The sequence below is a fragment of the Megalops cyprinoides genome, chromosome 14, assembly GCF_013368585.1.
Source record: "Megalops cyprinoides isolate fMegCyp1 chromosome 14, fMegCyp1.pri, whole genome shotgun sequence".
NCBI lineage: Eukaryota > Metazoa > Chordata > Actinopteri > Elopiformes > Megalopidae > Megalops > Megalops cyprinoides.
The window spans coordinates 7,359,898-7,387,006 of record NC_050596.1 but is presented as its reverse complement, the minus strand read 5'-3'; the positions used below and the strand labels follow the sequence as shown (position 1 = coordinate 7,387,006).

The window sequence follows — 27,109 nt, the reverse complement described above, 5'->3', positions numbered from 1 at the left end:
ATATTAAGGAGAGCTTTGGGGACAGATTTATAAAGATATTTTACCACTGCAGGCTCCAGGTCACGGCCCCAACCATCCACACGCCACATTAAGAGGACTAGCAAAAGGGACTTTTTGAAGATCTAAGGAGTGGTGTCACCTTCTCTGATGGACACTCATGCGCTCAGCTCTGCTGAACACCCCATATACACCCCTCCAGCAGCCTCAGCCAACTGATAGGCAGCAGACTGCAAGTCACAAGGACCAGACTCTCAGGGTACAGAGGGACCGTGGTCTTCCCTCACAGCAAATCAAGCCACAGTTACCTTACATATACATATACATAACATATATTCACAGATAGCTTACTGAAGTGATCTACACAATCATAACATACAAACACGAGCTTTTTCTTCACTGCCAAGTCCTCAAGTTAAATATTCCCCTCCAAATCCCAGATATTTATTGGTGGGATTGATATGTCATATACGTGCTCATGCATTGTCCCGCTGCCACATGTGTGGCGACCTGTGGAGCCAGGGCTGGAGCAGAGCAGAGCCACAAGGAGCAGAGCGGAGGGCAAATGGTCATGATGGCCTTTAACCCCCACCTTTTTGTTTTCTTTTTTCCCTCACTCTCTGTCCTGCCGTGGCTTCCAGCTTTTACCATGCATTTCAGCCCTGCTTTGGAAGCTCGTTATGGAACACTGGACTAAACAGGAGCGGCAGCTCTCCATATCGGAGAGCAAGTGTTCTCCAGAGGGTCAGGCTCTAGGGGCGATTTCCCTGCGTCCATGCACACAAATGACTGAATGATCCCCCGTCTCTACCCCTCAGAGCCATTGAAACTACTATGTAATGGTTCAGGAGTTGAACTGATTGCAGACTTGAGGTGAAAGGTACTTGGTGCTCTGCTCAAAAAGTTGACATGGCAGCCTGAATCACATTATGTGATGCTCTGTTTCATTGCCCTATCCTGTGAATGGAACTGGGCTCTGAACTGGACAAATCATTGGCTCCAACACTGACTGAACATTCACCACTCATGTTGTGACTTAATTGCTGGATTCACTTTTAAAGCCTTTTTTTAGAGCCTATAAAGCGATCCTGCAAAGGAATTAAACTGATTTGTTCTCTGTCACAGTGGTGCTTCAGTGATAAAAAGCAGCCAGTTCCACCCAATTCCATATTTCAGCTGGGCTTATTTCAGTCGACTCACGCATGTGCTCAGAAGACACGCACAGAACAGCTTCAGAGGAAATGGCACAGCAGCAGATTGTATCAGGCGTGCAAACAAACTATGACGTGGAGATTCAGGAACCCAGGGGCAAAGGGGTTTATTGGAAAATATTCCTCTTCTGATTGTTTTCTGATGCATTTTTGTAACAGGGTTGTCAGAGTATCTGGTCAGGAATGCAGCCAGGGTTTGAAGTGAAGCTGGGGGGATGCTTAGAGCGACAGGTGGTGGCGTAGTGCCCTTTACCTGGTCCCTCACAGAGGTGAGAAAACGGCCCGTGGAGGCAGGTAATTTGGACGGGAGAGTCGTGACTCACGACACACCGAAGCGGGCCGTCTCATGGAAAAAAGGGAACATCGGCGCCAAAGCCAGCTGCACCTGTGACAGTAAAGAGCTTCCTCCTGAGGAATCCTCACACCGACTGCAAACGCAGAAATCATTCATCACATTCATTAACTGCAATAACCGCGCTGGTGTGTCTGCAGCATTGTTCAGAATAACAAGCCCAGCACAGGCACTGGACCCTCGGAGGTAGACTGATCACACTGTTCATAATACGGACGGATCACGCTGTTAATAATCTGCATTTTCTGCTGTATCATCTATACCCTTGAAATCATCAGCAGTTGTGTTACAAAGCCAGTTGCGTTATTAAGCTATGTCTGTAACAACATACCCCTCTCTTTAAGGCAAATATGACAGCATTACGAAACAAAGCAAGAGCCCTGAGCACCCCTGAAAGCTTTGTTATGAGCTCTTAAGGTTTTCTAAATAACCCCCTCCGCAGCGAGATAAGGATCCAGAGCTACGCTACTTGAACGTGGCTGTGCACAGGGGCAATGGAGCATGAGAGATGAAGTGAATTTGCATTAATGGGGCATGAATACGAGTCGCTGCTCGGACGTGGGGGAAAGGGATGGGGCCGTGACAGTCTCTCCGCATCGTGGCTGGAGGATGCGGAGACCACCGAGGCGTATGAGCCTGTTAGATTCAGCCCCAACCAGTCAATCCGGCTCAGAGATACTAGGTATCTCCTGCTGTCACAAACACGAGCACACGCATACATGCACACACACACACACACACGCACACTTACACTCACATACACATGCACACATATGCACACATGCACACACACATACAAACAAAGAGGAGATGTTAGGGATAAAGTGTTTCTAAGACCAGTAAGAAGTAAAGCATCTGGGAAATACATTAGAACACACATTGTACAATAATTGTAACGATGTATAGCTCTTGCACACATACACATACATACACACACATACACAATGTTAAATTTAATAAGGGTTTCAGATGGGCCTCCAGGTAAATTTAGCCTGGGGTCCATATGGAAACGAGAGTGTCCAGCTAAGATAGAATTAAATTTTTTTCTTCTATTTAATTGATTCTTGATGTAGAATGTGGGGTGAATGTAAAATAAACAGTCACATTTTACAGGGTTAACAGTACTTAGGTCAATACTTCTGTTGTGTGGATGTGGTGCATGCAATGTTTTTTTCCACTGATAGAGTATAGAACAACATTATGCATATCAAAAATAAAAATGGTATATGGGAATCTCAATTCATGTGTACTTCATTGGTAATTCCAAAGTCGTGATTAAAAAAGAGGGAAAGCATTCAAAAAATGTACAACTAATGTTTCTGCTTGGTTTATCACTAAAATATTTGCCCTCAAGCAAGCACACACAATAATATAACAATAATAACAATAAATGTGTGTGCAAAGTTGATATGAAAGTGTAAATTACCTTTTGGATGGCACTTTTACCTGGAAGCAGACTGTCCACATTCCATTTTAAAGCAAATAGCTGCTGTTCGCAGGTGCAACAGAGCTCAAAGACGAAATATCAATCGAAGTACTGAAACAAATGTGCAGGTAAATGTAAACTCACTGGTCACAGCAGCCATCTTAGTTCACTGAGCTGCAGTTACTTTTGGAATCTTGTGACTCTTTGTAATTTATTTCCTTCAAAATGTAATATCTAAAATAATCAACTTGAGCTACTGGGCTACGTGAGACATAGACTTCATGGAGGTTGTGGCCTTTGCACTGTGAAATAAAGAAGATACATCACAGACCCTACCCACAATCAGATTCAACTGTGTTCAAAAGAATCATTCAAAGATACAAAAGCAAGGTGCCACCATTGCCTTCAAATACAATGATAAACACAAACTTGAATTGCGTGAATTGTGTATGTGAACTTGCCCTGAATGACGTCAAACTCAACCAGTTAGTTCTGGTCACATTAATATAAAACACAAGGCAGATATTTACTCTCTTAAATAGGGAAAGTTACATCTGGAATGGCGCTCCATTCAGCTGGATTTTGGAATAGAGGGGAATGTGTTATGGTAACCAGCCGAGACATGTTTGGGTTTAATGACCCCGTCTGACCCCAGCTCTTCAGCAGGTAGCGGTAATGGGTCGTTACGCAATTTTCACTCTCTTCTCTGCCGAAATAACGCTTACTTTTGACAGGCAACAGACTTATTTCTTTTTGGCTGCAAGTCACCCCCTTGACTTGTTAGAGAGTACATAAATAGCGCCCACAGTTCAACATGTTGTCCCCATCAGCCAATTCATGTCTGATGACTTTTCCTTGCTTTAACATTTACCTTTGAATGCGGCACTCTAACCAACGGCGGTGCAGGACCGATAATGTCATGCAGAGGCAAGTTTAACAAGTGTTGAATGGCGTGGTTTCAAGCCTGTGTCGTAACATGCCGCAATGGCACCACAGCGATTGGAGGAGCTCAAACTGGAGAGAGCTCTGATATCTTTTGGCCAAATAGATTTGATCTGCAGACCTCTTACACACATGGACAGCCCCCCCAAGGGTGAAGCCCCATGCCTGGGCGTAATAAGGCGTGCACTCGGTCAGAAGATATAATGAAGCGCAGGCAACTGAGGGTCTATCCCTCAGTGAAACGCCCCAGTCCGGTTTCACACTTGCCTCGGCCTGTCACTCCAGTGTCTTTCTCACGACAACTGGCAACGGCTGAAAACAACCGTGGAATGTGTCTGCGGAGTGTTCCTGGCTGTTGTTTAGCCATGGGATTTTCACCCGCCAACCAAGCAGATTAGACATGAACCAGTTTTGGTTCCTTAAAGGGAGTTCATGTTCACATGCAAATGGAATGTGAGGAAAGGGTCCAGATGTATGAAATGACTGCCAAGGTTAAGTAAAGTGAATAAAATAGCATAACAACAACAATAATAATTACAACATCACTATTTGCATAACAAGCTGTTCTGTGGAAGAACTTTCAAAATGCATCAGCAGGAAGGTAATTAGCCAATCAAACAGAGGCATGATTGGTTGGCCAGAATGAAGCAGCCTGATTAGGGAATTGGCACAGGGTAATAGATACCCCATACTCTTTGGAACAAATGGCATTACTACTGATCACAGAGTCAAGAGAGAGTCAAGACCTCAGTTTTATGCTTCATCCCAATGGTGGCATCTGCTACAGCACAGTGTCCCTATCACTGCACTGATCTCCTCTTTGGTCTACAGGGAGGTCTGCCCCCCCTAATGGGCCACCAATGCCAATTCTAACAGCAACAGGCTTTTCCTAGGAGGTCTCGCAGCCAAGTACTAACCAAGCCCAGGCCTGTTTAGGTGTAGCTATCAGGCAGGCAAGAGTTGCAAAGTGATACAGCTGCCGAAATAGAAAGGGAAGTCCACCCCTTGGTGGGCTGTTCTCTGAAATCAGAGGTAAAAGATCAAATCTACCAGTCATAGCCAGACACTTGGTTGCAATGTGAACATAACATGGCAGTGGTTTCATGTTCATCCAGGCCTCATGGTCTGCCCAGTCATGCATCACCAGCCAACAGAAACATCAGGAGCCAGGCAGTGCATATCCTCACTTTGACCTGAGATCTGAGGTCACAGGCAGCACTTATCACATCCTGGCCTGGTTTCAATCACTCCCTGGCAGGCATCTGCAGGAGTCCTTCTCATCCCTGCTGCAACGTTCAATTAATGTTAGCATAGCAACTGGCGAAGCAAACCCGTCACAGTTTAACTGATTTCCAGTACTGACTTTCAAGCTTTGATCCTGGCTGTAATACCCAAAAGCAATGCAGGACCCAAAATGATTCATTAGTTCACAGTCATGCTTGTTTTGTAATAAACATATTTTAAAAATAACAACGTTCTAAAGCTGTAACAGCTATCTGCTAGTTAGTTAAGAGCTGATACACATTACAGCCACTTAAACTGCTTGCACAGTACTGTATACACATGCAGCACTCATTGAAGGACAGGAGATTTGCCTTTAGATGAGGGGAATGTGTTGGCAGTTAGGGCTTCTATGCTGTATGAATGTATCTCAGGGAACACCAGAACTAACCAGAGTAGATGGTATGGAGCATTACTGATCTGCTACAAAGATTCAGACCTATAGTTTGACTGCTTTGGTCCGCAGCAGGGAATAAATTGTCACAATGTTGCATAATGACATAGGTTCCGTTTGGTTTCACATGGCATTATTTCTAAACGGACCAAAAAGCAGACTTCTCCTTCATTGGTCAATTTGGTGTTTATGTTCTGGAAATAGATTAATGCGCCACTTTCCAATTTCACAATGGAGGGAGAACTACAGTATGTGGGTTGATCTTGGCCCTGGTCATCATTTATTACATCGTCTGCATTTATCACTTTAAGCAAATGATACAGTTTGAAAATGAGGTGCGGCTGCGGCTGGAAAATAATGTGTTGATGCACTGGAGTCGCCGAAGGCATATAGCATGACAGTTCAGGAGGAGGTGCACATTAATCCTCCTGAACTGTGACATGCTCATCAGCTGAAAATATTTCCAAAGATCAGGTATGCCCGTGGTCTTCAACACAGCCTACACCTGTTTAGCACTCATGTGAATGGAGAGGGCAAGTATAGGCTCTTTTTTTAGTGTAGCCGAAGTAATGCTGTCTGGTGAAATTTTGAGGTTAAGTTCTGCAGTTATAGGCTGAGTTTCCCCAACACATTAGCATGAAATGACAAAATTGTAAAATTACAAAAAGGCAATTAATTGTTAGCTATGAATCTCTTTTTGTGGGTAGCAAGAAGAGGAGAGACCTATGTTTCTGCTTCCTAGTCATTAAACAGTTTTATATCTGTCCAAATTACATTTATGTTTATGTTAGGGTATTTAGTACTTTAACCAAAGTGACAAATCTTATTAAAAATGTAGATCCTTAACAATAGCAAAGATGACATTAGCCTAATTCATTTAACAATATTAATGATAGCAGATTCATAGCTATTCGATAGTTTTGGTCCTGGTTGGTTTGGGTTTGTCACCAGTAGGACTGCACCAGAGTTTGCCAGATTAGACCACCTCTCAATTATTTTGGCGCGGAACTGAGTGTGATTACTGTGTTCTGACCTATGCAAACGAACCGAACCAAGGAGTCAAACGCACTGCAGTTCGATTCAAACAGACTAAAGGCTGCAGGTGTAAAAGCACCCTTAGAACTAGATTTCAGCATTTGGAACCACACACAGAAGGACAAAGGAGTCTGATCATAATTTTCATTCATTAAGATGTGATAATCTATCAATATGGAAACATGATGGGTGAACGGGGTGGGAGTATGACATGAATTTTGACCCCTTTTTTGGAAACTTAAGAAAAGTGTCTTTGGCATTCAGCCATTGCAGGCCTTAAGTGAAAAGGTATTCTTGTGAAAGCATTTTTCTCCATATGTGTGAATTAGGTGAGTACAATAGCGTGTGTCTCACTACACTGTGCTGGAGTATGCGCTTTGAGTATATAAAAAAATCACTGAAATGTCAAAACTTCATTTTCTGCTTTGGAAAAACAGGGGAAAAAAAGACAATAGTATCATATATCATCATTATAGTTTATAGATTATGGATTTAAGTGGTGCTTTTCAGCATAAGGAAACAGTCCAGCCCATGTGCTGAATACGCTTACATGCCCTGTAAAGTGACAACTGAGTTGTAAAGTGCACTATACCCTTTTGTTCTTCATTTCAGAAAAGTGACTCTAAAATGATTTCATTTCTTGTATTACTTGAAATTTGTATAATAATTTTATTGTTGTGTTAATTCATTTAAAATGTGGCGCTTGTCTGACGTGCACAAATGAAGCTGTTAGGCTGCAGCTTCATTGTCTGAAAGATTCTTTTCAAATAAAATTTACTATTGTTATGATAATTATCTTGCATATTAGGCATAAGCTTAGATTGTGAATGTGAGTCATGAGGTATGGCTGAGTGAAGATTACTTGTGTGCTATTCTATGGAGTGGAAGGTGTGTTAAAAATGGACATCTCAGTTACGCATACTTCTGGGCTTCTGTCAGTGAAAATAATTGGAAATCCAATTAGAGAGTCATGTTTCATGCATAATCATGTTTATGACACATCAGATTGCTCAGAAACAGCTACACTGTAGGAAACGTCATTGCAGAGATAATCGAGAGAGCAGCTTAACCTTTTCCTGCGTGCTATCTATTGCACAGCAATCACAAGAACAGCAACCCTGAATACCCCTCACCCTGTCATTGGATTCCACCATTCAAGCATTTCGCACAGAATTAAAACTCATGAAAAATAAACACATCTTTTATTGTAGAACAAAGAGGAAGGACTGTTTTGACAAGGAAAGGAAAGGTGACCCACAATAACTTAAAATAGTCTAGGGTTTGAAAACCTAACAACAATGTTTTCAGCTGTGTTGTTTAGTGATAATGCATTTGTTATGGCTGTGGCAGACAAACTATATTCCTTCTTCTCTCTCTCTGTTTCTCTCTATTATGGCAGAACCATAGAAATTCAGAAATGCCAAAGCAATGGATTTAGAATTAACTTAAACCACAACAACAACACTGTCCCCAACATTGTAACACCGCTCTTCACCAGAGGCTAATATTCATTTTCTCTCTCTGCCTCCCTCTGTCCCTCTCTCTCTGGCTGATCAGTGATTTGTTTTGAAATGAGATGAAATGTGAGTGTTTACTCAGTACTGGGGGGTGATGGGAATGTGCAGGGGTCGTCTGGGATTCCCTGTCCAGGAAAGGTGTCATCTTTCTGCGCCACTGCGTAGGTATGCCATTGTTGGCGCGCTGGGGAGCAGCAGTCGCAAGGCATTCCAAATTCCATCCACAGCATGTAATGGAATGCAACAACTCCCACTGGATTTGGCAGCCCATTGATCTAAGTAAACAGGCAGCATCAGTCCTGCATGTTAGACTTCTAAACACAGTACAAAGTGGACACGAAGCTGTATGTGGCCCTCTTCTGAGTGGTCAGTATTACCCAGGAACAAGTGTATAACTGACATTCTGAAATAAGCTTAATGGTCAAGCTTCCCTTCACTTTGACTCACAGTGTAATTCAAGTATTACCCCTCTTATTTTACAAATGCAGTTTGGCGAGTTGAGCGAATACCAAATTTAAAAGAAAAACTGTGTGTCAAAAAAGTAAAACTTCAAAAAGTAAGCAACACATTTAACTGTGAGTCAAAGACAAGGACAGGCCTCAGTTTGTTGTGTATCGTTAGCCAATATCTTTATAATTATCATCAGAAAAATGTTAATGTTTTCAAATGTATGTTTATGGGGTCAGGGGTCTGACATATGCATCAATGGTTTTGGTAGATGGTCTGAATTTTATAAAAACTATGCAGCCATTACAAACACATATATACAGTGCATAGACAAAATAATGGAAACACAAAACAATATACCAATACGTATTAACTAATAGGAAATTGGGCTGCCCTTTGCCATAACAACTTCAGCTTTCTTAGAATGTTATTATGCAAGTTTTGAATTGTTTGTAGTGGGACATTAGAGTGTTTTGAAAAGGAAAGCCTCCAGTTCTTGAGGGATTAAGGAGTGGGAATTATGCTCTGCAGAAGCCTCAATGGTGGTTAGATGTGGTAACTGTAGGGGCCATGTAAGGTGTTTGACTTCATTCTGGTGTTCGTGAAACCACTCTTGAATCCGTTTAACAGTTTGTATGGGAATGTTCCTGTCTTGGAATATGGGCACTTCTTGATGAAACAATGTTTGCACCATAAGGTACACCTGTTTGTCTAAGATGGCTTTGCATTCTTTAGAAGTAGTTCTGCCATGCAGAGTAACAGCTGAACTTAGTGACTCCCACAAGATGGCTGCCCATACCATAACAGACCCACCAATGTGTTTTACCGTCGGGAGAACACTGTGGGTTGAAGGCTTCCTTTGGCTTTCTCCAAACATACACTCATCCAGATGGATGTAAGAAAGAAAAGATGACTCATGAGACCATATTACTCTCTTCCACTGCTCGGAAGTCCAGGTTTGTGCTCATTACATCAGGTAATGTATTGTTGCACATTGGCCTTAGCTACAATCTGTTTGCAAGTGACAGCCCTACCATAAATATTAGCTTTGTGAAGCTCATGAGGTCGCAGTTATTATTGAGGCTGGATCACAGAGGTTCAGTTCAGCGGTAATTTTTGAGGCTGTTGTTGGTCTTTAGTGACAACTCTATATCTGTCAGTGAGTGAGCTTTGACTAGCAACTGCTTCCTGGTGCTGTTTGTCCTTGTTTGGCATATGCCATAATGATTCTTGACACATTAAATAATTTTGCCATTTCTGTGAATGACGCACAGGTCTGCAATGCAGGCACCAACTATCTGACCTCTTTCAACATCTGTTAGACCTCTCATGCTGCTTTAAAAATGCCTTTTACAGTAGAAACATATTTGTAAATAGTAGTGACATTAATAATAAATATGTGTAGACTCCTTTTTAATTTGTGATTTAGTTCCTTCAAAATAAATCACAATTAATTTTTCATTTGGTGTTTCCATTATTTTGTCTATTGTTTTGTCACTTTGATGTGAATGTAATTAATGTAAATAATATCTAATATAATATTTATGTGTATTACATTTGCTATTGACCATCTCAAGGGACAACTGTCCTAAGAAAATTAATTTATTTTGCAGCTGGAGTTCCAATCACATTTTATCCTGGTGTCTTCATCTGTGTTTTTGCTCTGAGCAGGATTATAAATGGCCCCCATTTTACTGCCAGAGCCTTGTATTGTGCACCACTGTGAAGGGGAGTGCCGCACTTAGACAGAATGATATAGGAACCCTTTTCCAGTGGAGGCCTTTAGCTGAATGAGTGTGATGCAGGCTAGTTTACGTCAGTGAGGCTGTGCTGTGTGTAGCACACGCACACAAACAGGAAGGGACAAGTGGGATTTCACTACCTATCCTATCTGCATTACCTGTCATTCAGGTACACCTGCCCAGGTGAGGAGCATGGAGACCCACTGAGTTCAGGTGGAGGTGCAGACAAGCATAACGACATTTGTTCCCAGGTGCTTTTTTTTTTTAAGGTTTTTGAAACTGTTCCGAATCTGATACAGGTTTGTTCTGGCACACCCTGAAAAAGGAGATCGAATAGATTAGGTCCACCAGCGCCTGCATGCTACCTTTCACAATGAGTGAACCGGTCAGATTAACATATAGAGAATAAAAAACGGGTACAAATGCACACGGATTTATTCAGCCCTAAAAGCTGGTTGCTTTCCGACGTCGTTGTTTTGAATGACAATCGCTCTTGAGCAATAGCCTCCTTGAATTACTTGCTGAAGTCCGGAGACACGCCCTGGACTCGCGGTGCTTGTCACGTGATAATAAAGGGCTCTGTATAACGCGCAGATCCGTCCGCTAGTTCAGGCGTAAAAGTGTACGCTTTGTATTTCACCTTCCTGCACGTGTTGATCTTGGAAAAAAAACAACCAATTACCGTTCCTATCATGTAAAAGGGGAAAATGACAGCAACTGAAATCGATATTAATTGAAATATGCCATGAATTAGCTTGAAATGCTAGTTTGGTGTAACAGAATGCAGCCTACTAAAACATTGAATGAAGCCTCACGCTTATTTTTTTCCCCTCTCCATCCGGCTATTGTGCGAAAAGCAAAACATTGCTTTTTTTAAGTTTGCACAATATTTTAGGTGGTTTGAATGTTTTGTTTTGTTTTGTTTTTAGGGGGGGGGCGTTTTTATCAGGTATACTTTAAAGAATTTGCAAAATTACATCTTCTGTTATGAGAGCAAATTGCGTCCTTGCATTTTGAGGTTATTGTAAAATGGATCAAAAATGTTGAATTAATTCCGTTCCAACCATTGAATTGGGTATGGTTAGACGACTCCGAGTTACCACAGCCCGGCCGACGCGGGCGGAGCGTTCTTTTTTCCTACTACACACGAATGCGTTACGCAAAAGAATACGTGTTTGTGATTTGTCAGTTTCGGTCCTCCCACATTGAAAGGTAACTTATTAAAACAGTTTGCGGGCGGAGTCCTGTTCGGAGGGGGATATATTGTGTGGGGTACGTTCCAGCAAGCCGGGTACAATACTGTCCTTTTTAAATTTGGAGCAAAAAGGGCTTGCTCTCAACATTGTACCTGAGGCCACTTAAACCAGGAACAAACTCTACTGAAAAGGGAACTAAAACATACACGAAAATGCCCGCTGCAAATAAAGATGGTGATGGTGGTTGGAAGAAGTTTCTTTGGAATTCGGAAAAGAAAGAATTGTTAGGACGTACCGGAGGCAGTTGGTGTAAGTATACTCTTTGTCCATAATAGTGATCCAATTTAACTGCCCATTTGCTTAGCAGCGTTTGCGACTTACATGGGTAACACGATTCTGTGGTTGTCTTTCGGTAAAGACGAGAGATCATTGTATTTCCTGTCCTCGTTTCCTGGCGAGGAAATACAGCACCTGTTTGATCAGGCAGCAGTTTTCTTTCTTTTTTCGAGCAAATTAAATCGCACATATTGAGTTGTTAAAATATATTCCCGTAACTTTATCGCTTAGCATTTATTAAAAACGTGCGAAAATAATATGAAGTTATGAAAATGGGCTGCAGGCCATAAGTGATGACAAACTACCTATGAAATGCATGGTAATATGAGATTAGCACGATAAAATAATACAGGCTACTGTTGCTAGACACTTAAAGCTGCAGTTGTAACTGGTCGAATGCAATTTTTCAGCCCTGTGTGCAACTGTTTGGATTGGCGTTTTGTGTGAAAGAGGTCATTTTGAAGGACATTGGTTGTGATCAGTGGCTGTCGTGTATTTTTTTTTTTTTTTTTTGGGGGGGGGGGGGGGGGTCGCTGAAGATTTCCTTACACAGTCCGGCTTGGCCGGTTTTACCCTCATTTTGCGTACAGAACGCAGAGGATGTGAAAAGGACTGAGTTGATGTTGGGTTGGTTGTGTTACCAGAATAAAATGCTAAAACGGTGAACTGTGGATAGTTAATGTTGATCGTTGAGACTGGCTCCCACTCTAAAAGTAAAGGGTTAAAAATGCATCACAGTCCAAGGTGAGTCAAGGTGATTTGGCCTGTTCATTTGGATCCACGAGAGGACATTGTACATACCAGTCTATGACTGTTGAAAGGGATCTGGTGTAAATGTAGCCGGTCAATGGGAATTGATTAACCGGCGTTTCTCTCCCTGTATCCAAGGATAACCAGGCACATCATCTTTCTTCAATGTCACCTTGATTGTATTTGTGCATTTTTGTCGCCCCAGATCAGCTGCATTTATAGTTTCTCTGAGCATTTTTTACAAGCTAACTGGCTACCCCTTGCTACAGACGAGGACGAGCCTTATGTTCGGTCTGTCTCTCTGGCCTACCTTGAATAAAGTTTACTCTAGCGCTTTGTAGACGTTATCTGGACGTGTACAGTTATCCTGGATTGCATAAAGACAACACGATCTCAGTCGTAATTGATAGGCGCTGTCGGATTCTTGGATTGTGAAATTGTAAGGTTAAAATAAATTGCTGGTAAGACACTTGGCAGTGCTGATGTCACGCGTCGATTGCAGAAGCTTGGCAAATGTGGTTTGGAACAACGCACTCGTCGTTTAACAGGTCTTTTAAAACGCCCACTTGATGCCACTTTACCACTTATTACTTCTTTCGTAAACACGTAAAGGAGCACATTAGATCAAACGCATGCCGTTTTGAGTACCCGTAAGTCACGTTTTGGGCTTTCAGTGTGAAAGTGAAACCGGATCTGCTACGCGAAGAATTCGGCCGATTCGTCTGGTTTGCGAGCGCTCAGATGTATCGTGCTTTAGTTCGAGTTCTACATGTTGCATTAGCACGTGGTATGGCATACTACGTACGCGATTTCAGTTCAGATGAGATACAAGGGTCTCTTTTAGACTCCGATCTGTGCTGTTGATCAATAGCTTGTAGTTTTTTTTCACCTGATTTTTAAGGTGACCTTCCGGCAATACGAATGTAATATCGGGAAAAGGGATTACCTGCCGTTGCGTTTACATTTAGGACGACATATACTAAAGCAGTCTCGAGCGTGAACCTCAGCTACGACTGGATACCTAGCCTCCAAGATAAAGTTCACAAAAATGTACCTGTGACTATTCCTCGTTGCGTTATGTACATTTGCTGTACCCACACGGAACCTGCCATAAAATGTGTGCCTTTTTCCCTAAAAACAACGGCAGTGGTTGGTTTACAACCATCAGTCCGCCAGAGCCGTCGCTCATCTCCTGTTATGTAATGGGGAGGAGCTCCGGCCGCGATGGAAGGAAGGGGGGAGCGTGGAGTGACACACGACAATAGTCTCTGATTGGCCAATTACAGGCCGAGAATTTCAATTGTTGGTTTTGGCTTATGCCTGTGTTGGAAAACTGATTTTAATTGGCATTGATCTGTTTTTGTAGTATTCTACAAATACCAGAAATGACCGGGGAAGAAGAACATGTCAGTGCTGGTCAGAATAAAATGCAAATTCGTCCCCCATATTTCTTTCAGCTTCTTATTTGATCAAAATTGAGTATTACCAGTATCGCAGATGTTAAATATTTGGATGCATTTGAGTTGATTCCTGAAGTGAAGTGAACAAGGAAAGTAAGTCAATATTTAATGCATTGTCACATAAATACACTGGTTCGTGACTGACCAAAAGCATACCCCCCGCCCCACACACACATGAAAACGCACACACACCATCCCCTTCCCCCAGAAGGAAACACTAGAAACAGTGGCAGTATCTGGAAACAGATTCATAGCAATGTTTGTCATAAACTTTACAGTGCGTTTAGTCTCACCCAGACTAGGGATGTGCATCTCCATCACTGAGGCCAATGCGATACACATCGCAATGCATTGCCAACAATCCGATACATTAAAGATGCATATGAAGCAACTACTAATGCGATACGATATGATTCACTCCTTTCGTGATGCAGTGCGATTCGACACGATTTGACTCAACGCGATACGAGGCTGCAATTCAGTATGGTACAGATAGTTTGATTTTATTTCTTTGGTTCATCTTAAGCGGATACCAAATTATAAATTAACTAAAAACGTGCCATTAAAATCCGAAGTATCGCCAAACATTTGATTTATAGCAATTCGGTGGAACGTGTAGCTCCTCCTCCTCCATGATAAACCGTGACTCGCCCGGATATGCCTCCAACTCGTGCGAGTCTTGGCCGAGAGACTTGACGAGAATTGGCCACTGACAGCAGTGGAGATGAGAGTGAGCGCTTGAGAAACAGTTTAGAGAGGAGGAATCGATCTAAATATAAAATTATTGGACACAAATTATTGGTCACATTTCTAAATGGTAAAGGCATAGGGCCCCTACTAATAATTATATATAAATAAATCGGATTTTATCGATGCAAAGATGTTAGCGGTTAGTGGTACCACGCCTGGCCAACCTTTGGAACTTTGTCATGCAGTACTTCTAATATTGTGACTCTGTGTGGTTTTTCGTTTGTGTTGTGTTGTGCCTCACTTGTAAGTCGCTTTGGAGAAAAGCGTCTCCCAGATGAATAAATGTAATGTAAATGTTACAAACGATCCGTCCCGAGTTCATCCCAAATTGTATCCGGTACACTTCGGGGCAATCGCATCATCGGGGCAATCGCATCGTGAACTTTTATGCCGGTGCACCGATGCGAATCGGTGAATCTTACCATCCCTAACTCAGACATTGTATTTAGGCTTACTTGTTAATACCTTCAGACACTTAAATACAATTACTCTTCCTGCTATCATATCACAAACACTTTAAGTTCTCATCTGAGTCTATTAACAGCACATTGGACCAAGGTACTTCTTGGTAGATGAACACATCTGAAAGTGGATTACTGTGTGTGCCCTCTCCCACACAACCCTCCCCATTGTTTAGAAGTACCTTTGGGGGTATTGGGGGACAACACAGTGTTAACTTTAAAGCAGTCTGTAGGAAGTAAGGATGTGGAAGAAAAACAATGAAAAAAAGATGATGGTACTTTTGAAGTAAAACATTACCATAAGGTAAAACTCCCGCTACTGTTAATTTACAATTTTCCACTTTTAGCAATGTGACAGTTTAAATGCTATTTGATTGAAGTCAGTGTAGATTGTATGTTGTAGGAGAAGGTAGTCACTGTAAATCTGGCGTTGTGTTGGTTTTCTAGTGCTATACAAATTGTCCCTGACAACCAGATATCAAAGTGATTCTGATTAGTTTGAGCCTTGAAATCCAGCCGCAAATCTGTTTGTCGCAATTTATTTCTTATAATTAAAATGCACTTGGGTCACTCTTCCCAATAACCACTCTCTCGATTAAACATTAGAAATGTTCATTCATGCAGTGAACCCTGTACAAATCTATGGTAAATGTTTAAAAATGGGAGTTTTTGAGTACTTCTGCAGTTGAATTTTATGAGTTTATAACCACAGACGAGGTGTCGTGCACCCAGTGGTATGCAGTGAAAGCACTCCTGGAATATCAGATCAACGTGAAGGGTACATGGACTTGCATGCCGTCAAAGGGGACTACCAAGAGCGAGTACAAGTCACTTTCCCAGATTGGGACACCCTCAACCTCTTGTCTCGGTGCCATTTTGAAGGGAATTGCTTAGGATGTGAGCAAAGAATTTTGTTTGTGAGGCTGCATTCTGCATGTGAGTTAAGCACTAGGACTGTGGCTCTGACAGGCCATCCTATTGCAGCTACAGTAACGCTGAACCATTGCTGTAGTATCCCACACTGCAATGGTGGGATACATTTACTACACACGTTTGTGGGGCAGATTAGTGTACATTTCTTTGGGGCTGGTTGTGTTAACTGAGGGGAAGGTGGGAAAGACCAGCGTAATGGCTTGCTTCCATCAGTCAAGTTGGAGAGCATCCATGTTAAAAGGGCTTATGGCCAGCTGTAGGTGAGGTAGGGTTCAGAGTGGGTTGGAGCAGGTGAGCAGGTTGGCTGCCTAGCGCTTTGTATTTCCAGGACTACGTTTTGCACAGGTTGGCTTGTTTATGGAACCAGCAAAGTAGGGAGCTGTCTAGCCCTGGGGAAAGTAAATTGTGTCATCTCTCGCCAATAGAAAATGCATTAGAGTAAACGAAGGGTATTTTCTTGCCAGATGGTGGCATTATTCAGTATTTCGAAAGAGGAAGAACAACCTTTGCAAGCATTTTATTTACACGGAAGACTGCTCTGCCCACATGCTTGCTTCAAATGAATGAACATGGTAAAACGCAGGAAGAGAACTACTTTCTGTCTAAAGCTACTATGCAGGAGAATATTAAAATGGCATTTTTTCCACTTGGCTAGCCATCTGCTAACATGTGATCAGGACCTAGGTTGATGGCTTGCTTGTTAGCAGTTGTACTGTTTGTTTGGTATTGGTTCTTTATCTCTGAGAGGGATGGTTTGGAAGATTTAGACACCTGATATCCCACACAGCTAACATGGTAAAGTAAGGAGGCGCAGCTTATTTTTTGACAGATCCCTGTCCACAGGGGCCATTGAGAAGAGTTGCTAACAGCAACCCAATTCCACCATTGTCTTAGCCAAGTGCGCTGCATTCCGATGTGGCCAAGCGAAAAGGTTTGTATCACAACCAACCGAGTCTCACCCTCCTGTGTTTGTTTTATGCCCCGGAGCATCTTTGGAGTGAAACCTGCTGTGCTGCATGCATCTCATTTGTTTGTAAGCAAATGAGCCAGACTGCGTGGCACATCTGTGAGGTCGATCACTAATATCTGGAGGGATGAATTCAAAGTTTCGGCTTTTGATGCCCCAACAGTCAGACTGCAGTGAGTGGCATGTGGAGCTTCAGAAAGATGAATCCCGGGGCGTGATTTAAAAACGATACAATTTCGGGAGACCAGAGAACAATGCTGCAGCTTAGTCGGAAGTAATTTGAATAGGGCCTTGTGGCTATAGGATTTTGCACAGGGTGAACACACCTACCGCCTACCTCCTGGGATCAGTCTAACCTGTTGTCTTTTGACATGCCGTCAGACTTTACCATTCATTTTGAGCTCCTCCAGCTCGCTACAGGTGCTGATGAAAGGCAGTCAAAGCGAGTTGGTAGAACTGCAGCATGTGTGTCAGCTTGGACCTGGAGGTTGGGGCAGCCAGTGGAGTTGGAGCCCAGGGTGCGGGGACCTTTTGCCAGCTCGATCGATGCGGTTGCAGGGGTCGGATTTTATGACGACACCGCTGATAGAAATGTACACCGTGACTCCACCCCCTCCCCTGTAACATGAAGGTTGGTGAAGGGAGACAAAGTTGGCTTTAAGCCAGTGTAGACATGCCTTTATATTGACAGGATTTTTTTTTTTTACTTACACTGAGAGCAGAGTGAGATGACACTTGGTATACAGCAGGGTACTACAGACAGAAGTCTTTATTTTGAAAGCTGGCCAACTTGTGCCCCTCTTGTTTGCTTTTGTTGTAATCAATGTGTGAAAGTGCACCCCATGTCTCATGAGATGTGATAATTGATAAGTTTTACTGTGCTTTACAGCAATTTTACTGTGTTGTCATAGGTATAGGGCACTTGCAAATATTTTGTTTATATTTATCAGTTTAGAAGGTAGGTTTGAGGGTTGTTACTGTAAACTTGGATGCGCATGTTAAGTGGGGTGTTTTGAAAACCAAATTAGTTGTGGATGCCAAGACCTAGAATACCAGTGAATGTGTAAGCCATCAGTGGCAGGAACATTGTTGTGTTGCCTAACTGGAAACCAGGGCCTTTTTCTATTCTACAGTTGACATTACGAGTCTGACCGGTAGCTCAAGCCACCTGCATCAAACACCTTTTGGGGGCCCCGTTTTCATATCTTATTAGTTATCCAATAACTGAAGGCTCGCTTCCTGAAAGAGACTCTAATGGTGAACATCTGGAGAATCTCAGAATGACTGAGAATGGCAGGTTTTCTGCTTCATAATATACTGTGTCTATTTTGCCCTGATTATAGCTCTGTGCTAAGTATGAAACAAACGGTTTTGAATGTAACCCAGTTGTCAGCATTGAAGCCCGCCTAAAGACCGAGATGAAAACGCACACCTGAGGGCAGGAACATATCGAGGTGGTGTTCTGTAGGGTGTGGTTGTTTTTTTTTGTTCCATTGTTGGGTACTGAGTAAGCACTCCTAAGCTTGGCAGCAGCTGTAAAATTGATAAATGTTCAATTTTCAATTCTTACTACAGTTCAAAGTTGCCCCCTTTCTCTCTTGACTTTGGGTAGGTTCCCATGTTGTATTTGTTTGCCTGTTTCAGTGGGATGAATCAGTTGGCCATGTGCAACACTCCCATTTGTCCCCAACTGTAAGTGGATTTATTGGGTTTTCTGAGTTCAGGAGGGGGAGGGAAATTTCCACAAAAAAGGCCTCAGTGTGTCTGACTGGCAGGAAATGTGACACCGTTGTGCTCTTTACACCCCCCTCCCCCCCCAAACATGACCTCCTTTTACTACATGATGGCACATTTACTGCACAGTGGTTGAACAACATGGCCGCCAGCAGCTGTGTAATCGAGCCCTGTTCCTTCCTCCCTCTGCAGTGAAGATCCTCCTGTTCTACGTGATCTTCTACGGCTGCCTGGCTGGGATTTTCATCGGCACCATCCAGGCCATGCTGCTCACCCTCAGCAACTATAAACCCACGTACCAGGACAGAGTGGCCCCTCCAGGTAAGGACACGCTGCTGAGTGCTCCGCGGCACATGCCAGGGGCTGTGTGTGTGTCTGTGTGTGTGTCTGTGTGTGTGTCTGTGTGTGGGGAGGGTGAGAGGGAGCACAGGGATATGGTAGTTTCTGGTCTGAAGTTTTCCCTCTTCACCTTTTTATAGTGGTAGAGTGTGTGAATTATAACACAAGCTATTTACAGGGATCTTTGCAAGGCTGTAATAAACTTGTAGGTAGCTGAATGGCATGCTTCCAGCTGTGGGCACAGGAATTCTATTTGTACTGACTGGTACAGAGCAGTCGCATGGTCGCATTCAGAAGGTTCTATTGATGTATTCTTAAAGCCCATGATGGGTACATCACCCAGGGTTTCCTCATCTCATTCCTCCTGCCTGCGAGTTGCTCAGATGACGTCAGCGGAGTTGCACCAGTCCTCCATTTGGTGCCTACTGCACTGTGGTGCACTGTGCGACTTGAAAAAGATGGCTGCGTATGAGTGTATCGGAGGATTGCCTTCACCTTAGTTCAGTGCTTCTGTGGAAGAGGTGAAAGGAGCCTGATGTAGGATTTATTCCAAATTGGGTCGCATAAAGGAGAGTAATAATACATCTTGGATCTTGGTCCAGTAAGCTGCTACTACACAGCAAGTTCCTCATTGGCTTAACATATTTAGCTATCTGCTCATCCTTCTGAAGGAGGTCACCCTTCAGCCATTTCATTAGTTTAATTTAGAATGACACTGCTGTCAAGTCCTGCATTGCTTGTCCTGGCCTTTGTTGGGAAGGGTGTTTATACTGATGGATCATATACCGATGTCAAAATCATTGAACTTGGGACATTTGTTAGTGGTCAAACCCATGAAGCCTTTAATCAAACCAGTCCAACCCACTCCCAACCAACCAATTTGAATTTTATTGATACATGCTGATGTTTCCCACTGGTCTGTGAGTAGTTCAGACTGGTTGTACCTACTGGTTGGACCTTCAAGTCTCCTGTATTGTGTGGACAAGGTCAAGCATAACATCAAACAAGTGTCAACTCTGTGTTGTGATTTCATTGCTGTTGTACAGCTGAATTTGTTGAATGGAATCTGATGTCACAGATGTTGCTCATGCACGTTGTGTACAACATAAACATCTTTCCATCATGACTCATTCTCTTAGACTTTAGAGAGAAGTGACCTGAGATGTACAGTACATGGCTTGACCATCAGTTTCCACATTCAGTTAAATTACTTTTTCATTTCCTAATATGTGCATTCATTTGGGAAACGTTATTGCTAAAGTTTAGCTACACTTACCATGAAAAATGTACACATTTAGAGTGAATTGACTATGAGAATGTTGCACACATTTTGAGATTGGCCCATTGTTTAGTTTGTGTGGATTCACAGGAATGGTCTCTCCTTTTAGCGAAGGCCTTAGCTAAAATGGCATATTTGTGTCATTGTAAAGTTTGTCTCATGCCAAAAAAATGTTTAAGTTAAAAACAGGTGCGGTAGGGCCAGGTCTGCACACTGCACACATGAATCCAATTCATGTAAGAACGTCTGGCTTAATTTGCTAATGTGAGTCGCTACATCATTGTGAGTTGACGTCAATTTATTCAGTCATGAACATGATTCACTAAATGCATGCCAACATAGGCATTCCTCCCAATACAAAATGAAAGTGCAGTTTGTTGGAATTGCAGTGGTGTGTGTACGTGGTGTGACATTGATTCGGGTTATAAAATGGACCCAAAGTGACCCCAAATTAGGACTCAGCAGTGGTATTGAATGTGGATGTGGATTTTATCTAAGCTAGCTAGGTAGCTAAAATTACCCTTTACTGTTCACTATTGATTGAACAGTTGAGAATGGTTACCTCTAGGTTCATTTGATTTTTCTTGTTTTAACTTTGTATGCGGTGCCTTTCCAAATGTAAACTCAGTTGTAGGCATTAGCTAAACTGAGCATAAATATCTTGTTGGTGTGTTGATTATTGTTACAGTACATAGTAGTTGGAGATCATGTCTTCTGCTTTTATTTACTTCTTATGAGGTAGATAATAAAATACTGCAGGGTAGTAACCAAAAGCTAATGTCAGTCAGCTACATTTGGAGAATGGCAGAGGCACCAAGGCTGTATTTTCTTTTTGACAAATGCAGTGTTGTTTTTACATTGCTGAATGTTGAGTGCATGTATCTTATTATCCAACTCCTTCGTGTCTGTTTACACATACGGTGTGGCAGTCCACTCACAGCTGTTGGATCTCTGTGACTGTTCCCGTGCATGACTCTGGTTTGAAAGCAATTTTTACAGAGGTTTTCCTCTCCTCTTCAATGACCAAATTGTTTCATTATAGCTGATGAGTACATTTCTAAATTTGCATACATCTGTGTGGTTTTTATTTTGCCACCTTAATCTTATTTTTTATGCGTCTACCAGTGGCAGAGTGTAACCCCTCTGACCTGTGTGTGAAGGGCCTGCTCTGGCCATGTGCTGTGAAGCCCTGTAAAGGTAGGCCGTCGCCTGCCTGCCTGCCTGTCTGCCTGCTACCGGGGAAACCATGCGGGCAGCTGCTGTGGAGAGAACTGTGCTGAAGAGCTGTTTCCATTGGTGGCTTTAATAAAGGAAGGAACTGGCACGTGCTCCAAGCCCCGCCTCTCACACTCTCTGTTAAAAGTTTCCACTGTTTGGGGGGGGAACATGAGCCATGGGAGTTTCACAAGCCCAGACTGGCACTATATCAGTCAAATACTGTGGGAGCCTCTACCTAAAATAATAATAATAGTAAAAAAAAAAAACCCTCACTGAAACATTACCAAAATGTTTGTCTTCAAACCTGATTTGTGGGTTTGCATTCTGTTTCAGTGTTAGAGAAAACAAAATGAAACACAAGTTTTTATTCAAGAGAAAGCTGAATAGGAGTGAAATTGTGTGTGTGTGTGTGTGTGTGTGTGTGTGTGTGTGTGTGTGCGCGCGTGTGTAAGAGAGACAAAGGGAACAGTCATTTTTTTCCCCTGCCTTTCCCCTCCTACAAGCTATGTCACAATGAAATGTCTCCGCCCCCCACCCCACGCCCCCCCCAGTCCTCCCTGCTCGTGACCTTCATATGTCACTTGGCTCAGTCCTATCCGCATGCTGTTGTGTCTGTGGAAAATTACTGCCACTTTGAATACACAAGGTGGTTTGCAGAAGCAAACCTCCATGGCACTGCTTTTGCCATAGGTGATTAGTGTTTTCCCACATGTCTAGCTGCATGGAGAACTGCCAGATGTTGTGGTTGTGTCAGGATGAGAACAAACTGGCATTTCCCTATAGTTTTATGAGATTTTTATCTTAACTCTGAGTGGATAGAATGGATTCATTTCGAGAATGTTTATTCATTTGAGCCATGTTGCTCCTAAACCTGTCCCCCCTCCTCAGGTAAGGAAAGAAGTTTTTGCCAGCATCTAAAGTCACACATTATTCATGTTTCCAGCAAAACTGCAGTTATAAGATGGCTAACAACAGAAACTTCAACAGTGTAGTATTTGTGTTCCTGTGTAAATTTATTTATTTATTTTTGTAATTACAAACCCTCCCTTGTTCTCAGGTTTATCCCACACCCCCCGCTCGGAAAAATCAGAGATGGCCTTCAACAAGAATGACGCTAATTCTTTCTCGAAGTACACCAAAGCCATGAGCGACTTCCTGGAAATGTACAACGACAGTAAGCAGGAGGACCCAACAAAGTACGAGGAATGTGGAGGTGAGTTGCCTTTGCCCTCCTTTGACGGTACTGGGGTGTTGGTGTTTGTGAAGGGGTGCATGTCGAGTGCATCGTCTATCAGGAGAAGGCGGAGTCTGCCTTGCTGCCTGAGCGTTAGGGTTTCACACTGCTCTTTGTCCAATAGCCTGTGGGCTCTGTGTTACAGCAGGGCTGGGTCTTCAGAAGTGCATAAGAGAATTATAATGACAAGAACAGTCCATCCAGTCCGTCTCAGCCCCTCGTTTTGCCTGCGTCTGAATTGATGATGAAACTTTTTCATTAATGTATTGCTCGTCAGTGCTCGTCATGCATGAAAGTGATAAAATGCAAGGGCAATAAAAGTAGCTACAGAAAAATAATGAACTGTCCATTTGTGCCGTAGTCATGCCACACTTGGAGGTGTTACAAAACAGCGCAGGTCCCAGAATGCACTGTTGAATTCCACTCCTTGTTTTTGTTTGGGGAACCGTGCCTGGTCCTCACTCATTCCTTCAGGCCACAGTCCAAATACCAGAAATCCTGTTAGTAAGCATGCTGTGGCAATTCTGTCAAGCTGGCTGCTTTAAATTAAGCGTTGCAGTCTTTTCTTATTGTATTGGATATCAGTATTTTCCGATTTAACAATGTTTTGGTTGCCTAATCTTTGATGCGTTTGCCTGCACTTACTTCTGCTGTTCCTGTTTTTATTTTTATGCTCAAAGGCACTTTTTCAAAAAAAAAGTTTGGTGAAAATAACACTGAACTCTTGTATTCAGTTAAAAGATTGTATTTAATTAAAAGTGGTGGTGCTAAGTGCTGATCCTTCATCAAAGTTGTGTTGTATCATGGCATTTAAATGAATATTAGTTGTTGCTGTTGTTTTGATTATTACAACAGGCTGTGGGGCAGTAGTAGTAGTAAGAGTCGCTTTGAGCCTATTGGGGCCACTATTTTGGCATTACATAACTAGTTAACATACCAAAGCAGTCTTTCCTAGCCCCTTTTTAAAAGTTTCGTCCTTAGCTGTAAAGAAGAAAAATTTGCATTGCTTTTCAAAATGTGAATGCAAACAAGTTGATACTGATGACCTAAGGACTGAATCTGTTGTGGGGTCCCACATCGGGGGGAGACTGTGGTCACTGATGCTCATTAAAGACCCGTATGTGTGTGTGTGTTCCTGCATTCGTCAGAAACCCCTGGGGAGTACATAAACAGGGGAGACTTGGACAGCGGTGATGTGGGAGTCAGGATGGCCTGCCGCTTCAAGAGGGCTTGGCTGGAAGCCTGCTCAGGCCTGGACGACCCATTCTTTGGCTTCAAGGAAGGGAAGCCCTGCTTGATCGTCAAGCTCAACAGGATCGTCAACTTCAGACCACGGGTAAGGCTGCTCTAGCCCGAGCATCTCCACATCGTGGAATTGTAGCGATGAGACATTAACGAGAAAACGCAAAGTCTACGCTGTACATGACTGTCGCATGTGACGCAGAATTCCCATAAATTGCTCTCACCGTGTCCCAGACTTCCCAGCATGCTCCAGTTGTGAGCATGTGGCATAGGGAGCCTGATAGATCCCCTGATATATTCTACCGTGCCCAGTCTTTACCATCTGCAATCCAGGAAAAAAAAGCTGGCTTGTTCTAAGCATGCAACAGTTGTGTTCACTGTCTCAAAATTTGTCTCTAGCCTCCTGCCTCCAATGAAACCCTGCCAGAAGAAGCCAGGTCCAAAGACATCACCAACGTGATGCCCATATACTGCACTAACAAGGTACGATGGAATGGCTCAGCCTTAACCTCCAACCACATTCTGTGGATGAACTCTGTCTAGTCATTTTGTTACAAACACAACAAAATCATTTGGAGTACTACATAAAGATACTGTGTATACTATTTTTTTCTAGCTTTTAATTGAATTTGTTGCCTGAATGTGTCTGCATGGGGGGAAGTGTGGTGAGAATCCATGGTCTTAAATTTCCTAAACCTTGCACAGAGAGAAGAGGATGCTGGGAAGGTCGGAGAAGTGAGGTACTATGGCATCGGCCAGGGCTTCCCCCTGCAGTACTACCCCTATTATGGCAAACTGCTCCAGCCACAGTACCTGCAGCCCCTGGTGGCTGTCCAGTTTGTCAACCTCACAGTGAACACCGAACTCCGTATTGAGTGCAAAGTCTTTGGACAGAACATTCAGTACAGCGACAAGGACCGTTACCAGGGACGCTTCGACATCAAAATCACTGTCAAGGACTCATGACCTCAGCTATGGAAATAGCACTTTCTCTGTCCCTCCCCTCTACCCCACCTACCCACCCACCAACCACAAGCCACCCTTCCATTTCAAAAGAAACAGAAAAAAAATACTTCAGACAAAGAGAAATTGAGTAATGCGCAGCTCATCTTGAACAAAAATTCTCATGACATGCGGGACCTACACTTAACCTGTACGCTTCACACTAGCTTTCCAGGCATATATCTAGGGTTAGAATGTAAATGATGGAAAGAGTAGCAATAGCATAATGTATTTATTCTGCTGTAATTGAGAATACTCCATGAGCCATGGGACATGTTCATTTACTACTGTAAGTTATAATTCCACTACTGACATGTAGCGAGCAGTGTTTCTGTCCCCTAAGTATTGCTGCCTTGTGTGGTTTTATATATATTTTTGGAGTGTACAGTACAGTAGTCGCATACAATGGTCCTTTTCAAGCCATGTTGTAATTTTTCTGTTTTCTTATGTGAGCAAGCTTTAGCGGTCCAAGGTGTATATATGTATTCTTACTAACTGAAAATACTGGCATGGTACGCTCTTTATTATCCCCAGACCCCCCCCCTCCCCTCCCCCACCTGCACCTGCACCTCCACCCCCACCCCCACCCAGGTCCTTGTGTGGAAAATTATGGCTGCACTCCGTGGAAGTCTTTACCGTACTTGTGTGTCTTTTTATGTCTGATTGTGGGGAGTATCGATTTTTACATCCCTTTTTTTAAATCACTTTTAAATGTGAGAAGGGGTTTATTACTCTTTTTTTTTGTTTGTTTGTTTTTGTTTTTTTGTTTTTTTTTTTTTGTTTTTTTGAGGCTTTTGCTTCCTTTTATGCTTCAGTATAATGTAGAATTTTTTGTGTTCAGCCTGGAAGACAGTTACCTCCCTGGTAATCGTGCTAACTCAGTGCTTTTTAAATACAGTTGTTTTGCTGGAGGCATCACATGATGTGATGTAACTTTCTAATGAATGTTTTAGCCATTTTCATGGTGAAAAAATTTTATATTTATGCAGTCGTACATTTTTTTTTTTTGTCTGCAGGAAAAAGTGTAATGTATAAATACAATACCAAAGTCACCGGTCAAAGGTTGGTAGAATCTTATCAAAAGCAATTCAGTACCCCATGTAATAGGATATTTTGTTGGTGTTGAAAGTGCAAAAGTCAATGTTGAACATCAGTAAACTTATCAGGAGTCCGCCTACTAGTCATCTTAATCCGGGTAAGACTTAAACGAAAATAAAATTGAGAACCTACCCAGCATTGTCCGTCATTTTATTTGCATATGTATTAAAATGAACACCTGTAATTTTAAAATTATGAGGAGGCCACTCGAAGCATCCGCTCTCGTTTGCTGTACGCACAATATGTTCAAATAGAACATAATTGAAATGTTATGAACAGTTTGTTTTAACCCCCCCCCCCAGCATCATGGTGGCAGATCAGATGGTTTATGAATGAGCTCCTTGCAGACACCAGTTTAATTTCCTTACAGTGTAAGGAAAATGGGGGGTCCTTTGGTGTAACCGCTTTGCTAGAAAAGCGTTGCATGTCCTCATACGTGCTGCTGGAACACCATGGCACTTTACATATCATTTTGTTCCTCAAGGTTTTCAATGCCTATTCATGTATGCACAGGTCCTTCCCTAAGGACCTCTAATCTTTACTTTGAGGCTTGACATCTGACATTTATTGCAGCCCATATTCTCTTGACTGAATTTCTCAATGGATTGTGCATTAAAATTATTACCAAAGTTGCAAATTTCTTTGGATCTTCAAATGTATAGTCAATGTAATTATGCTTTGGGGAAGAGTGTATTGTTGCTATCAAATAAATGTTTAAAGCAAATTTTAGGAAGTTTAATCTAACATTAGTGCAAAGAGAATCTTA

General features: G+C 42.5%; 1 protein-coding gene across 1 annotated transcript; it reads left to right on the top strand.

Moving 5' to 3' along the window:
• Positions 1–11,587: 11,587 nt before the first annotated feature.
• Positions 11,588–25,814, top strand: LOC118788853 (sodium/potassium-transporting ATPase subunit beta-1-like). The gene is made up of 6 exons (XM_036545006.1): positions 11,588–11,849; positions 19,124–19,252; positions 22,825–22,980; positions 24,150–24,337; positions 24,643–24,726; positions 24,949–25,814. The coding sequence occupies exons 1-6, from the start codon at positions 11,753–11,755 to the stop codon at positions 25,207–25,209; spliced, it is 915 nt and encodes a 304-aa protein (XP_036400899.1). The 5' UTR covers positions 11,588–11,752; the 3' UTR covers positions 25,210–25,814.
• The last annotated feature ends 1,295 nt before the right edge of the window (positions 25,815–27,109 follow it).